This window comes from Ambystoma mexicanum, chromosome 7p, assembly GCF_040938575.1.
Source record: "Ambystoma mexicanum isolate Mex_15411 chromosome 7p, UKY_AmexF1_1, whole genome shotgun sequence".
In the NCBI taxonomy this organism is placed as follows: Eukaryota; Metazoa; Chordata; class Amphibia; order Caudata; family Ambystomatidae; genus Ambystoma; species Ambystoma mexicanum.
The window spans coordinates 861,877,241-861,892,923 of record NC_090939.1 but is presented as its reverse complement, the minus strand read 5'-3'; the positions used below and the strand labels follow the sequence as shown (position 1 = coordinate 861,892,923).

The 15,683-nt window shown below is 46.1% G+C and overlaps 1 protein-coding gene across 1 annotated transcript in view; it reads left to right on the top strand.

Annotated features, from left to right (window-relative positions):
* ERCC5 (ERCC excision repair 5, endonuclease) overlaps positions 1-15,683 on the top strand; it is a 361,049-nt gene that overhangs the window by 114,619 nt on the left and 230,747 nt on the right. The window contains exons 4-6 of the mRNA XM_069637054.1: positions 5,810-5,925; positions 6,020-6,112; positions 15,362-15,413. Coding sequence (XP_069493155.1) covers positions 5,810-5,925; positions 6,020-6,112; positions 15,362-15,413 — 261 coding nt within the window. The remainder of the gene's footprint in view (positions 1-5,809; positions 5,926-6,019; positions 6,113-15,361; positions 15,414-15,683) is intronic.

The following is a 15,683-nucleotide window of genomic DNA, read 5'->3' as shown; positions in this document are numbered from 1 at the left end:
CTGAAGAGACGACAATCTGAGGGAGGAACTCCCTGAAGGAATATGAAAAAGAACAAAGAACGAAGTCTGTGACGTCATGAGAGAATATGAACTACATCTCAGAATATTGACTGAAGAGGATGTATGGATCTTATAGAAACTAATGACAAAGTAAAGAATCGAGTGAACTTTTAAATGTGAAAAGATTACATGTGCACGAAGTGCTGAAGAGAATCAACCGTTCAGTAATTGTACTGATGCTGACACGCGAGTTGGACTAAGACATCATAGAAGCTGGCTATACGTAGTGAATAGAATGCAGGTGGAGCCGCAGCTGTATAGAAGCTCGACATCGGTATCACAAATTTAGTTAGCCCGGACCCATGAAGAAGGAAGGGAGAATTGTGTTGCAGCAAGAAAAAGTTGAACCACGGAGCTGCATGGCGAAGTTATCTGGCCTGGAGTCAAGACTGAAGCAGCCAAGGTCGGTTATCTATCCTTAAAAGAAGCGAAGGTGCAAAGGATGAATCATCTCTTGTTAAGTGCAAAGAAAGAACACCAAGAGTGCCAAGTTGTATTCATTTAAGACATTTAAAAACCTGCAAAATGGACCAAATCATGATCTCATGTCACGTGAGCCAAGGATGAAAATAGAGTCGAACTGGAGTCCAAGAACAACGATAGTGAGTGTCCGCACTCCCATATATTCCCAGAGACAAGGATACTTTGCAAGGCCAAGTTCAAAGACAATGTTCATGGCAGAAGGCATGGGCGATGAGAGTTGTTGGGCTAATTGGGTGGGGAGGTAGAGTCAAGCCCATCTCCTTGCACCTGAGCGTGGGCTTACGTGCTGCTAAGTGAACTGAATGTTCCAGACATGTCACAAGTGTGCCATCCAATTGTAGAGGGCCGTATAACGAAGGACCTTATAGTTTGAAGACCAATAAAAAACTGTGTACTTAATAGTTTTGAAGATGACATGTATTAGAGGTATGCATATATTTTCTACTTGACAGTGGGCAGACAATCACAATTCTAGGTCCTATGTAATGTATACTTGGATGTTCCCCTTAAAAATATCACAATGCCTAGTAGGTTTTTCATTATTTGCCACGTAGTATGATGTCACTTCTGATGTATTTTTAGTATAAAGTCTATGTTTTGTGAAAAGATCGCTGAGAGAAATCAAGTGAACGTCCGTTTTAACTCCTTGTTTTAGATGATTGTTAATAAAACAGTACTTTGCCATCTTCCTGAGTTGCTTCGGTTATTTGGACTCTATCCATTGCATTAACGTTCCTAAAGGGCCTTAAGCTCAGGAAGACTCCTATCCCGTTCCGGAGCCATCAACCCACACTCCAGGATGCCTGTTTCTCATCTTCGATGGAGTAGTGGCCAGTTAGGGGGTTTGGCTAAGCGCAAAGTTGACCCCTGGTCTCGTGGTGGCGAGATGTTGTTCTTGAGTTCTCAAGCGTTGGTCCCCTTTTTTACGTTCTTTTCAGTCCATGCCCAGACCTCACGAGGTTCATTAAAGAGATGTACATTAAGGTATATCTTGAGTTGAGCCCGGAAGAAAAGAGCATACCTAATGCCTTGTGCTTTGCTTGATCTTTCTCTTGACCGAATCAAAGGTTTGGCAGGCTTTCTGTACCTCCCTAATATAGTCTGGGGAAAAGGCAATTTTGTCGAACCATTGTAAGTTATCAGCCCTTGGGAGCATGCCGTTTGCAGCAAGGCGTCTCGATCCCAGTAATTCAGTCGTTTGGCAATCACTGTTCAGGGCGAGGCTGCTGGTATAGGCTGACCGGTAGGCTTTCGTGTCCTCTTTGGACCGTTAAGAAATTTGAGATTCTCTTGGGTTCCATAAGGTCAGCTAACCATTGTTCCAGGAATTGCTCCATACTCTGGCCCTCCGATTTCTCTGGGAGGCCCAAAATACAAATGTTATTCCGTTGGGAACAGCCCTCGCTCTCTTCCACCCACCCCTCCATTACTTTAAGCTGCTGCGAGATCAGAGACCCAGTGCTCCATTGTCTTGATCGTCAGAAATGCTCTTTTTAGCTTCTCCCACTCTAGAGGTTTGTTTGTGTAAATCATGGTGTATTAACAACACTTACGAGCTGAGCCCATTTATTTTCCCCTCCATAGATGTTCTGGAGTCTGCTATGAGACTCAGCATATCTGTAAGTGATAAGGAAGTGGATGCGGGTTCGATACCACGTTTGTTGACATTGGAATCTGGTGGGTTAGGGGTAGCTAGATTACACACAGTGTACTGGTTCATCCTGTTTTGCATCAGACTTTTTTGGCTTATCTTTCGACATGTTCGAGGATAAATCGCCAGCAGGACGTATGGAATCCAGTAGTGTTCCGCAACGTGTAGGATGTTCAGATTGCTTTGAGCTGCAGATGTTTGAGTCCATCGCCTATTCAAAAGGGAGAGGCTCTCAATCACAGGACCCACCAGAGAGCCTTACCGTGGAATTAACAGTATCAAGAGTGGTGCTAATTGTCATCTACTGTGAGTGCAAAAGGTTGGTCCTTTATTCAGGATGCTGTTACGGAGTGTCCCAAACGAGGGTTAGGCTCTCAGTGCCATCTCATGTCTGCCCACTTCAGTACTTGGCCTATTTAATTAGTCAGGCTGGTGCAGAACTGTCACTTGAGGCCCGCACCACTTATCTGTGCACCACTGAGGGGGTCATATGCGCCGGACGGTTGAGCCGCTCTCCGGGGAGAGGAGTAACATGCGAGTGGTTGCCAGTGCCTTTCGCTCAGCCAGCGAAGCACACAACTCAAATGTCACACAGTCTTACCGGTGGCACTTCACTCCTTTGCGGCCACTTCCCCACTGCGTTACCCTCTCACCTCTGCCATTCTCACCAGCCCGGGGCTCACTTTGCTGATGAGCCGCCTTACCTCAGGACCCGGGTAGACACTCACACCCATCACCTTTGCCGTTAGAGAACGCAGCGTCGACTGAGTGTCACCGGTGCTCCGATCAGAAGTCTGTTCGCTGCCCCCCCCCCCGATTCAGATACTTCCTGTTTCAGCTACTTGGTGATCCTCAAATCCTCCCATGTGCTCTTAAGCAGTCTTATTTGGTTTAATTATTGGTTTTAAACCATGATTACTTTTGTAGCAAACCTGTGCTTAAAGTTGTGTGTCTGGAAATCCTCAAATAAATAATCTGATCAGGCTAATAGATAAAGATTTGATAAAGTGTTTATTATTCCAATTGCCTTTGCCTCCCCACCACCCATTCCCCTTGGCACACATTTAAATCTTCGCTATATGTTGCCTACTTGTCATTTAACGGCCATGCAACTTGTCGTGCAAAGCAGGTTCGAAACATCCATCATATTAAACGTCTCTGTTATCAAAAGCACTTTGTATTGAATTGATATTTTATTTCTATCGCGCTCGTACACAAGTGTCTCAGAGCGCGACAAGGCAAGGGAGGAGAACAGGGGAAAACAAAACATCGATCTTACTAGGCCCAGTGACATTGAGAACGCGCAAGTGCATGGGAGAGGGGGAGGCGAAAAGTGCATGGAAGGGGGGGAGAAGTGGAAAGTGCGAAGCAGAGGGGAAACAGATGAATAACAATAAATAAATAATAAAGGCAACACACAGTGGTAGTGCAGCCAGCAATTTGCAAGTGCTAGGTTTAAGGCAGCAGACAGGGTAGGTCTGATAAGTGCAGGAAGCAAAAAAAGGGGCTGTATGGGTACAGATTCAGACCCACCCCAGTACAAAGGGTGGCCCGGAGGCAGTGCGGGAGGGTGGCAGGCTGAGCAGGAACCTGGGCCCGAAGGACAGAGGGTGGCCAGGTGCACGGTGCCAAGAGAGAACAGATCGGCAGGGTAGAGGGGGAGAGGGGGAGCCAGGGCAGAAGAAAAGAGGAAGGTCTTGAGGTTCTCCTCAAGTTTTAGAGTGGCAGGGAGGCTGTTCCAGAGGGAGGCCCCAGCCGAAGACAAAGATCTACCCCCAGCTCGTTTCTTTGAAAAACGACTGACCCTGAGGGAGTTGGAGGGAGAGGAGCGAAGAGCTCGAGAGGGGAGGTATTTGCGGAGGAATAGCTGAAGGTATTTTGGACCCAGGCCCCAGAAAGCCTTGTGGACAATGCAGAGGGTTTTGAATTGAACTGTTACAATAGTCCAAGCTAGAGAGAACCAGAGCTTGGGATACCATGAGCTTCTGGGGGAAGGAGAGGAAAGGCAGAGTACCTTTGATGAAATTGGACTTTTTAGAGACCTCAGAGATGTGGGCGGAGAAGAGAAGGGTGGAGTCAAAGATGACCCTGAGGTTCTTAGCCTCGCAGGTGGAGGTAGGAGGATGGCTAAGGGAGGCCTTGGAATGCTTGAAGCAAGCATTGCCTAAGGCAGGGGTTCAAGGGACATCCCAGTCCAAAGAGATGTAGACATTGAGACTGGTGGAACTGTTGACGAAATTGATCCTGTTATTTCATGCTTGATTTTCTTTGCTTAAGGTTTGACCCGAGGAAGAGTTCCTTTGAGTTTGGGGGGAAGGGTGTGGGAAGAGAGCGGAAGAACAGGACAAAGGCAGTCAAGAGAATGGGATTATGTTCAAATTAATCACTGTCCTAAACCCTTTTATTTTTATTTTCAGTAATTTATAGCAGCAAAAATAAAGTCCAACAATAGTCGATTACGGCTAGTCTGTTGCCCAATGTTCATGGTATAATAGTATGATTAAGATCATGCTATATATTCGGTTGTGTGTTAGTCTGTTTACTTGTTATTGGATTTGTTTATTATTACACATGTTTTCAAAATGCTTGTTGGTGCACAAGTTGTAAAAGGAACCTAAGAGTAACGAAGGTAATGTTATGTAGAAGGTTTGACTTAAGACAAATGCAGCATATTGTATCACAGAGCTATCACAGAGCAATCAAACACCTGCCGCTTGTTCTCCTACGCTGAATATCTGTAACAAAATGTCAAGTTAACTGTTGTTTAAACCTTACAAGTTGTTGCATCTGGTCTACTAGTCAATTGTTAAGGCAACTCATTGTTAGATATGGTGCCTAACTGCAATTTATGTTCCCATGTTAAGTGTAGGAGTACAAACTGTGCTCCCCTAAGTGGGTAATCTGAATCAGAGACTGTGGCAATAAGACCCGAGGCGGCGGGCCAATAACGCCCCAGGTAATACCGCCGGGGCCTTAGTTACAGGCCCGAGCGTATAGCCATTAGTACCCCAGCCCGTTAGACCGGAGTACTAATGTCATTTTTTTCTGTTTCGAAATGCTCAAAACAGAAAAAAAAAAGTTACAAAAAATGGCCACCGGGAAAGGGAAAACATAGTACGTTTTCCCTTTCCATGGCGGCCATCGGGAGCGGACGTGCTGGGAACTGAAGTGTTTCCAGCGCGTTCGCTCCCAAGAAAAGAAGAAAAAAGAAGGTAAGTGTGTTGGGAGGGGGGGAGGGGATAGTTTGCGGGGGAGTGGGCTGGAGGAAAAAAAAACTTACCAGAGTCCCCGGTGGGGGACGAAGCAGCCTCCAGCCATGGGGAGGCTTGGAGCGGGGATTGCCCAGTTTCGAGCCTCCTCATTGGCTAAGAGGCTGCCACGCCCCTCGCCGGGAACAGAGTACCCGGCACGCGCAGGACGCAGTGGCATACGCAGGAATACCGTTTGGTATAGCTCGGAAAAGAGCCAATCCACACGTTGTATTCCCGGTGCGCAGCATGTGCTGGGCACTAATGTTTATTAAAACCGTCACACATACTGCAAAAACAGCACATCCCATGTTAAGATATTGAATAACACTGTAATGGAACTAGAAGAGTGATTTGTCTTTGGCAGGCAATCAGAAGACAAAGGAAAAATGCAGCCACTCAAGATTCCTCAAAAACCACAGAGAAACTTCTGAAAACCTTCCTAAAGAGGCAGGCAATAAAGGCTGTTTTGACAGGCAAAAGGCAAGTGATTGAAAGTTATCTTCTTGTTAATAAGTGGTTGTTATATGTTTCCATGTTCTTATGACTGCTTCTCGTTGTTTTGCATTCCATGAAGTGATGAGGTCATACCAAGCCTCTCTCAGGTCCGGAGGGAAGAGGTGGATGATATCTACATGCTGCCTGCTTTGGAAGAGCCAGAGAAAAATAGGCAAGTATTAAAACATTTATCGATCTGAAGACTGTCTTTATATTGAATGGTATCTTATAGGCAATACGTTGTAAATGTGGAGTCAATCAATCTTTCATTTGGATATTGCTCAGTGGCTTGTATCCTTTAGATTAATAGCGTATTCCGTGGGTAAATGCTGCTGAACTTTCCTTTACAGTAGTGTGGTAAAGCAATTTTCTGCAGAGAAACGTTTGGTAGTCAGTGAAGTGCTGCATTTTGTCAGTCGTAAGATGACATCCCTGTTCTCAACCGTCCACAATGCTGGTATTTTGCTGGCTTAAATAACATATTTTCTCATTCTACACATCACCTATATAACAGATTGTAGGCAATATCCTTGCATATTTTCCCTTTAAAAGTTATATCCTGGAGTAGGATGCCAATTGGTAATTTTTCAAAAAATGGAAGAAACCTGAAAACTCCATAATACTTCACTTTGTTTAAATCTTCTTGAAAGACCGTCACTCCCTCTTTCTTTGAAGATGCCGCAAAGACCAATCCCCCTCCCTTCCTGTTCCCTTTTTTGCCTCCATTTTTTCTACCTTACCTGAAAGCTCACATGATGTAATCCCATATAGTGTGGCAGGTATTAAAACAATTTTTTATGTAAGCTATCAAAACTCATTGTTACAAATCTAGTCATTTTCAGTGTTTGTCACCTGCTTTCATTTATTGCAAAAATGTCAGTGTATTGTTTGCCATTAAACATTCTCTGTAATAGATTATTTATTGAACATTCCTATGGTGCTTATAAAGCAGGAAGTGTTTCCAGGCATCATAAGACAAAAAGGGTGAAAAGGGGGTACAAAGGAGAAAACGATAACTGTCCTACTAGGCCTTGTGACGTTCGGAACGTGCAAGTGCAGTATCAAGAAGTGCAGAGGGGTAGGGAGCAGGTCAGGACGAGGGATGGATAGGGAGAGGGTGAAGGAGGGAGAAGTACTGGAGAGAGAGGGCCCAAGGGGCTGGGCAGGTGCTAGGGGGTGCCCAGGAGGAGGAGTCAAAAGGGCAGGGGTGGACCAGCATCGGAAGGCTAGTCGGGGAAGGGTGCCCGAGGGCAAGTGCTGGTAGGAAGTGGTGCGAGGGGGAAGGCTGAATGTAGGAGAGCATGACCCCGATGTGACTCATAAGGGGCACATGCATCCAGTCGTAACGGCAGGAGGAGAGTAGCAGGGTAGGGGGGGAGGGAAGGAGGAGGAGAAAAGGAAGGTCTTGAGAAGCTTCCGGAACTTAAGGAGATCAGGCTCGAGTCAGAGAGTTGCTGGAAACCGTTCCAGAGGGATGCTTCTGCCGAAGAGAGAAATCTACTCCCCACTCTCTGCTTGGAGAAGCATCTGATCTGCAGAGAGTTGGAGCTAAAGGCCCCAAGAACTCTAGCAGGGAGGTATTTCAGGAGAGCGAGTTGAATGTAGTGAGGTCCCAGGCCCCAGAAAGAGTTGTGGTTGATGCAGAGGGTCTTGAATTTGATCCTTGCAACCACTGGGAGCCATTGGAGAGATTATAGTGCTGCAGAGATGCTGTCCCTAGGCTTGACGCCAAGGATAAGTCTTGCAGTCCTATTCTGGATTAGTTGAAGAGGGCAGAGCGAGGAAAGAGGCTGATTAAGGAAGAGGCTGTTGCAGAAATCAAGCCTCGAGAGAACCAGAGCTCTGGAGACATTAGCCGTCATTACGCGGTTGCCGATAAAACTTGCTGGTAGGTGGCGGGTTACCGGCAACCCCGTAACGCTGTTTCCACCGCCTGACTTCCTGGTGCCAGCAGGATATTAAGGAAGGCGGGGGAAATGGTAAATCAGAGGCATTTACCCAGGTGATCCCTTGGTTTTCCATGGGAGGGCATGTGCATAGGCATATTTCTCACCTGATGTTGATTGATGACATTGCTAACTCTTATCAGTGTCCCACTTCCCAAAGATTTTAACTGGGCAGTCAGGAGCTACTACCATATTCAATGACCCCCCACAACCTCCATTTAATAGATTAGAGAGGGGTGCTAAACCGGGCCCCATCTGGGTACTAAGTGAAGTGCACAGAACTTTACAAGGTTGTCCCCTAATATCTCGTTCTTGAGAGAGTGAACTTCCACAAGAACCTTATCTACTAAGGTCAATAGTGTATAACCACACTATCTTCAGGTTTGTTTGCAACCCCTGTGATATCATTTACTCCCCCAACAAGTTACCTATACAAGTACTTTGCTTTTGGGGAATCAGTACTACAGGTTCAGGCAAATTTGTATCCAACTTAACTTGCTTTGAGTCCTTATTGTAGACCACATTTGCTCACACTGATAAAAGGTTGGGAATGATGGTTAATGCATCATATCTTGACGAGGTTGGTACATTGTATTGTAGGGGATGATGTCCCTCGGCTGACTCACTTGATAAGGCCATTATGGGCACATATGTTTCAACTAAGTTGGAATATGTATTTCCCTCCACCTGGTCACCTACCGTTAGGTATTTCGAAAGGCTAAAGTGCGTCATTCACTCTACTAAGTGGAATAATGAGAGTATACACCTTTTTAAGCTTTGACCAACCTGACTCGTACTACTCAATTCCTTTGTATAAGACGATGAAGGGTCACCTTCCAACATTCCTTGTTAGATGGAGAGTGTAAATCTATCAATAGCAACTCCTCTACTCTACAGAATCCTGCGGTGGATCAAGCATGCTACGCAGTATTTCTGTCTCCCCAATTAGAAGATTAGCATCGTCTATAAGCTTGGTAATCACAGTAGATTTCTTTTTGACTTTGTTAGGTTTGCATGCGGCAGGAGATGTTGCCGCCTTTCTCTTAGCCATATCCAGCAGTAGGCTTCGATTAGTTTAAAAAAGTGCAATGTGCTAAGAAATACAGTGGAAGTCCAAGTGCAAATATATCAACCCATAGAACTTGCACACTAAGGTAACTACTCAACCTGAGAAACAAATTGCTGGCTCTAAAATAGGACACAGTGCTGACAATGGACAATCCAAAATCTAAGACAAAAGTAATGTTAAACATTAAAATCTACTAGGCTAAACAAAAAAAAAATGCAACAACCTGGTGCTTATACAATCATTGAAGTCATTATAGTGCACTAATATGTATAAGAACAGTGCAGGATAAACCTACAAGTTCCATTAAAAAGAACCACAATCAAGAAGACTGCGTACAGTTCAGGAAAGGGAACACCTAACAGCTGAAGGGGAGACCAGATTTCGACTCCCCCTCTGTTCCCCCATTTGCTTCAAGGTTTCAGTTCAGTCGACCATGACTTCTAAACGTATAATAAATTCAATAGGATTCAGCAAGGCTTGTTTCTGACGACAAGTAACACTAACAACAAAAAAAAGAACAAACGTCACTAGTCAGGATTTAGCCGAGAAGACCGTGTCTGTGAGAAAGGCACTCCAGAATGGGAACACTGAGACAAACTTCTCCCATTCTCTGTCCCCGCTCCTCCAACTGGTGTACCATGCCCCTGTACCCATCCTCTGAAAACCTTCAAAGGCACTGAACTCTTGCATCTAGCCACTTTTAATGCTCGCTCTGCTATCAAACACTCTGCTGACATCTGTCTCCTCCTTGAAGACCTTGTCCTCGATATCCTCACTCTTACCGAGACGTGGTTCAATGCCAGCTCAGTCACTGCTTTTGACTCGCTTCTCCCTGATGGCTAGAAGATCATCTCTAAGCCTTGCCCTAACCGTGCTGGTGGTGGGGTTGCCCTGACCCTCCCTGAGTGGGTCCCTTCTTCCCTCATACTCACCCAGCCTTACTCTTCCTTCAAGAGCCTGGTTTGCAAACTGGTCATTTCTCCCACTTCCTCCCTGACCATTGCCACTATCTACAGGCCACCCTGTTCCTCTCTGAATGGGTTGATTTCTCCTCCTCTCTCCTCTCATCCACCTCCACACTCCTTTTCCTAGGTGACTTCAACATCCACCTTGACTCCTCAATCATGGAATCCACTCTCTTCCGTGACCTCTGCACCTCGCTCTCCCTCTCCATTCTCCCCTCTCGTCCTACCCATTCGTCTGGACACACTCTCGATGCCCGCCTGAAACACGCCTCCAAACGTAACACCTGGAAAGACTCTGAACTTGCAGCCCTGAAACGCAAGTGCAGAGCTACGGAACGGAAGTGGCAGACTTCAGACCCACCCTCTGACAAACTGGCCTGTCGCCTGCTCCAAAGGCAATACCAACTCCATTGGCTCCAAGAAAAGGACCCACATCCAGGCTCACTTCTCTGGTGCATCCAACAGCACGACTGACCTCTTTAAAATCTTCAAGGAACTAGCCAACCCTTCTGCAGTCTCCACCTCGCCTCTTTCCTCCTAGCCCCTCTGCAATGCATTTGCCACACACTTCACTGCAAAAACTCAGGACATGTTCAGCACCCTTGCTTCCCCTTCCCCTTCCCTTTGCCCCCCCTGCTGCCACCTATGGCTTCCCATCCCGCCTCAGCTTTTCTCTCCTATCACATCTGATTAGGTCACTAGAGCCGTCCGCTCTATGAAGGTCTCCTCCTAACAGGTCTCCCCCTGTTCTTTCAGAACTATTATGGACAACATTGGCTCTCTTGCCCCTGCACTTGCTGATTTCTGCAATCACTCTTTTGCTACTGGGTCTTTCCCCTCTTCCCCCAAGCGCTCTCTTGGACGACCCCTCCTTAATAAATGTCTGCAGTCCGGTTCTGCCTGACTACGTACCACCCTACCTTTGTCACCACCTTCCTTGGGAAACTCTTGGAGATGCTGGTCTTCCCTAACTGACCCAGCATACTGAGCTTGTTGGTTGCCTACACAACCATCAATCTGGATTCCGAGTATCCTGAGGCACGGACACTGCTCTTTTGAACACCTGTGAAGAACTGCTTGCATCTCTTGAGTCTAAATCTCCTGCCGTCCTCATTCTACTTGCTCTCTCCTCTGCATTTGACACAGTTAATCACCCCATCCTCATAAAACTGCTCCACAATACCCAAGGTATCTCGGAGCGGTGAAACTGGACTGGCTGACCTCCTTCCTCACCGACTGTCCCTCCTAGGTTATCCTGGGCTCTTTCTCCTCTCCCACCTCTCTCTCCACCTGTGGCATCCCCAGGGCTCCAACCTTTCTCCCTGCTTCTTTAACACCTATCTTGCCCCACTTGCATACCTAATTTCAACCTATTCTCGTCACTTCCAGTTTTATGCAGATGACGCACAACTCTTCTTCAAACTTCCCTCTGATCATCTCCTTACCTCCTCCATCATTCCTGACTGCCTATCTGCCATCCAGTCCTGGGGTGCCTCCAATGATCTCTGCCTCAATGCCAACAAGACTGAGATCCTTCCCATTGGGACTCCTGCCCCCTCTTTCTTCCCCTCACTCTCGCCACCGTGTATGGGTTCTCCCCCTTCTCCTTCATCTGAAGCCAAAAACCTTCCTCCCTCACATCCAGGACCCTGCCAAGAAGGCCCACTTTTAACTCTACTTCCTCAAAGGAAGCCTTCCTTTCCTCACTTTTCCCCAGATGCTCAATGTCTCCAGAGCTATGGTACTCTCTAGGCTTGACTACTGCAATAGCCTCTTCCTTAATCTACCTTCTTACTCTGTACCTCCCCTCCAGCTAATCCAGAATAGGACTGCAAGATTTATACTTGGCCACAAGCCCAGGGACCACATCTCTCCAGCCCTAAATAACACTCCACTGGCTCAAGGTTGCTGCAAGGTTTAAACTCGAAACCCCCTTCATCATCAATAAAGCTGTGTGGGGCTGGGGACCACGCTATCTACAACTGGCTCTCACTAAATACACCCCCTACAGATCTTTATGTTCCTGCGGCATCAACTCTGTGCGTGTCAAGCAATTTGCTAAACAGCGAGCTGGTGGACGATCTCTTTCCTCGGGTGGTTCCCTCTTATGGAACAGCAACCCCCTTCCTCTTGGTCTTGAGCCAGAACTCCTCAAATTCCAAAAGCTCCTCAAGAATTTCCTTTTCACCTCCTCCTTCGCCCCTGCCTCCTTTACTAAATCCCACAGTCGCTGAGATTGGTGATCAGGGCCCTTATGTGTCCATCTGGGTCCTGGCCTCACACCGCCAATCACTTAACAGCTTGCAACTTACCCCCTAGCACTTCCCTCCTAGCACTTGTCCCCCCTCCTCCTCCCTCTCTCTCTGCACTTGCATGCTCTGAATGCTCACAAGGCCTAGTAGGACCGCCTCTCTCTTTCATTGTTATATTTGCCTTTCATTCCCATGTCCCCAGCCTGTTGCCCTGTGAGCACTTTGAAACACAATTAACTTATAATAAAATATAAATATAAGCGTCTTACAATTGCACAAACATTCAATCAAATGTCTCCAACCTCCCCTCCTCATGCGCCCCTTAGCTCCAGATTCAACAGTAATATAGATGAAGAAACTTTACTGTCTGCATCCAGTATGGCAATCAGTCTATAATTTATTGGGTTAGATCTCGCACCCTTTTTATATATTGGAGCTATGAAGGCAGTAGGCCAGGAGGGAGGAAAATGATTTGTGCTCACAATATTTTCGAACAGGGCGGACAGAGTCGTCGCCCAGACCACCGGTTCTTGTTTAAAGCGAAAGTTAGATAACTGGTTTGCTCCTGGAGCACAAGAGGAACTAATCCTCTTGATTACTTCCAGAACTGTGTCATTATCAAACTAGGATGTTTCCATAAAGCAGGGAGCCAAGCACACGTGTTCCACTTACCGTAATGCACAAACCTATTGCTGTGGTTCGGCCCGCTACCCATTTCAAATCATGCCAACCAAACAAGACAATCTTCACAACATTGGGCCTGCTCCCAACACTATACTATGTGCATAGAACCAATGGTGCGTAGTGCACCGCAGCACTTACTAATCTGTGCAATGCACACTATGCAAGCACACATAAGAACCAATTTCACCGTGACCTCTTCAATATATACACTATTCCGTTAGTGCACCCAGTGGCCACACTACACGACTGGTCACTGCAGCATCTCCACCCATACTCTGACAACTGTAGGTTGTTCTACCAATCACCACACCCGTACAACCAACATTGTGTGCACTGCTGCCAAACAACACACACAAATCAACAATGTGCCACCTACTTTCAACCATTAGACATACCTTTTCACCCAATGGACATACTTTTCTGTCATAGGGCTGCAGTCATATATCGAAGGGGCTATGGTCTTACCTCACAAAGCACACCATAGTACACGCTTTGTTTAAATCCTCATGTCTCGTAGAATGCACTCCCCTTCTCCAAATGTGCCTGCCACCACTCATCACAGAAAGACAGCGCCGCTGCAGCTGGCATGCCATAACTAAGGATGCCTGCGAGACCACACAACATTGTTGCCTGTTGAGGTAACCGTGCATTGGCGGAGTATGCACGGATACCGCTGGCACACCAGTCTTCTTCTAATGAGATATATCACATAAAACCCTTCTCACTCCTGCACCCTTTCCATCCCTTCTTCCCACCACCACGTGCCGTACAGTATGTTTTTCTGGCCCTTTCGCAGCCGCATTGTCCTCCGATTCAACATGCCGCCGCCATGGAACACTTTCGACATGCATCCCGTCACTGCAGTGCAATCAAACTTTTCGCCACGCAGCAACAGGGAAATGGGACGCTGGAGCGGAGCCAGATATGACACATTTTAGTGCTCACACTGCTACGTACAAGAGGCGTAGCCATGCACACAATGGCTTAGAACCTTGCCACACACACACCACAACACTATCCTCTGATACACCATGGCAGCATTTCCCAAAAACTTTGACGCACAGCACGCTTCCCTCCAGCCAACCACCAGCCGCGTCCAGTGTTCGCCGACATCACGACGTTCCGCAGGCCAATTAGACTTTGGTCCGCGGAACGAACAGGGAAATGCGTTTGCGTAGCGGACCCAGATATCACTAATTTTTTGGGACATACATTTCAGTTCTTTGCAACAAAACTACTAGTCGGATTTCCACCAAACAAAAGCACGCTTTCTGACCCAAGCCTCCACTCCTGCCACAAATTTGATGAAAATCTGTGCAGCCATTCGGGCTGTAGCCCTGCGCAAAGTTTCTGCCCATTCAGTCTATGGAGAAAAAAAATGTTTTAGGACGCCCCTAAAATTTTGCCCCCCCTGCACTAAAGCTCACCCAACTTGGCGAAAAAATTCAGAGCCGGCCACATACTTTTTTTGCAAAGTTTGGTGAGGATTCCTCCGAGGGGGAGCAAAGTTATGAGTCGCCGAAAAAGTGCTCTTTCTATGAGTTTAGCAACTTAATCATAACTACACGCCCGCTACCGCGGGCCGTGTGATATATATATGAAGAGCATTACATATTTGATATGCATTATCATAGGCAAAAAATGCATAGCTTTACCCCCTCATAGATGTACCAGATGTGCAAATAATCAACAATTCTACCTGATTTTTAAAGTAACGCTCGGACATTTGTGTGAGATAATGGATGCTCCTGGTATCACTTGCATATCCTTTTGTTTGAGTATTAACTTGTATATATCGGTCTGGCAAATGTGATGTTTTTGCAATACTGACAGCATGGTTTCCCATATGGGCATGAATTCAGATATATAACAGTCCCTCCAGCTGTCTGAAACATGCATTCAGTAATTCGGCGTGCAACTGTGCTAAATTGGACATTCATAGTGGTAACCTACATACATCACAACTCTAGGGGATCTCTAGACCATCAAGTCTTTACTTTGTCTGGAACAAACATGATTCTGGTCAAGATATGCCACTTCTGAAACAATCAGCCAGAGTGGCAGTGTTTTCCATGTGCTCGAATTCAATTATCTGGAGCATGGAGACTGTCGACAGGGCATAGTGTCACAATTCTTTTATGCAGGTCCACCTACCTGACTGCACGTTGCAATGGATTATGGTGTCAATAATATACTTTCCTTAAAAAAAGTACATTCCATTCAAAATCCTGTTCTCGTTGTATCCTGCATCACCAATAGTAAAGATTCCAGAGTGGCTCTTTCTTGGATGTCTGGTTGGTAGTTTAAGAGGTATTGCAACATTATTCCCCAGGTGACCCCTTTACGCTGCGCTTTAGAAGTACCAACTCATTAAGCATGTCTTAGGCTGCTTATTTATTGAGGCCTTTGAGGTTCCAGCTCCTTAATTTATTATTGTATGTGAAAGAATAGGGACACTGTTAATTGTGCACACAAATGTGAATCCCTTATCTTTTTTTACTGTAGCTCCGATGAGGAAGAAGAAAAGGAATGGGAGGAAAGAATGACTCAGAAGCAGGTACTGCAAGTAAAGGCTGGCAGTGAGTTGTAACATACTTCTTAAGATGTTCTTCACATCTGACTAACTCAACAAGAGGCCCTGCTTAAAGAAATATTGTAGCTACTGTATTAGTTGATATCTGTCCTTGTTTTCACCTTGGTTTTGCTTTGCACTTTCTCTGCTGCTAAACCCTGATGCATCATTTTTTTAAAAATGTTCCCTCTTAGCTTTTACTCATACATGATGCAAGAATGCCTGTCGTTTTCAGTTGCCGCTTTTAGGCCGCAT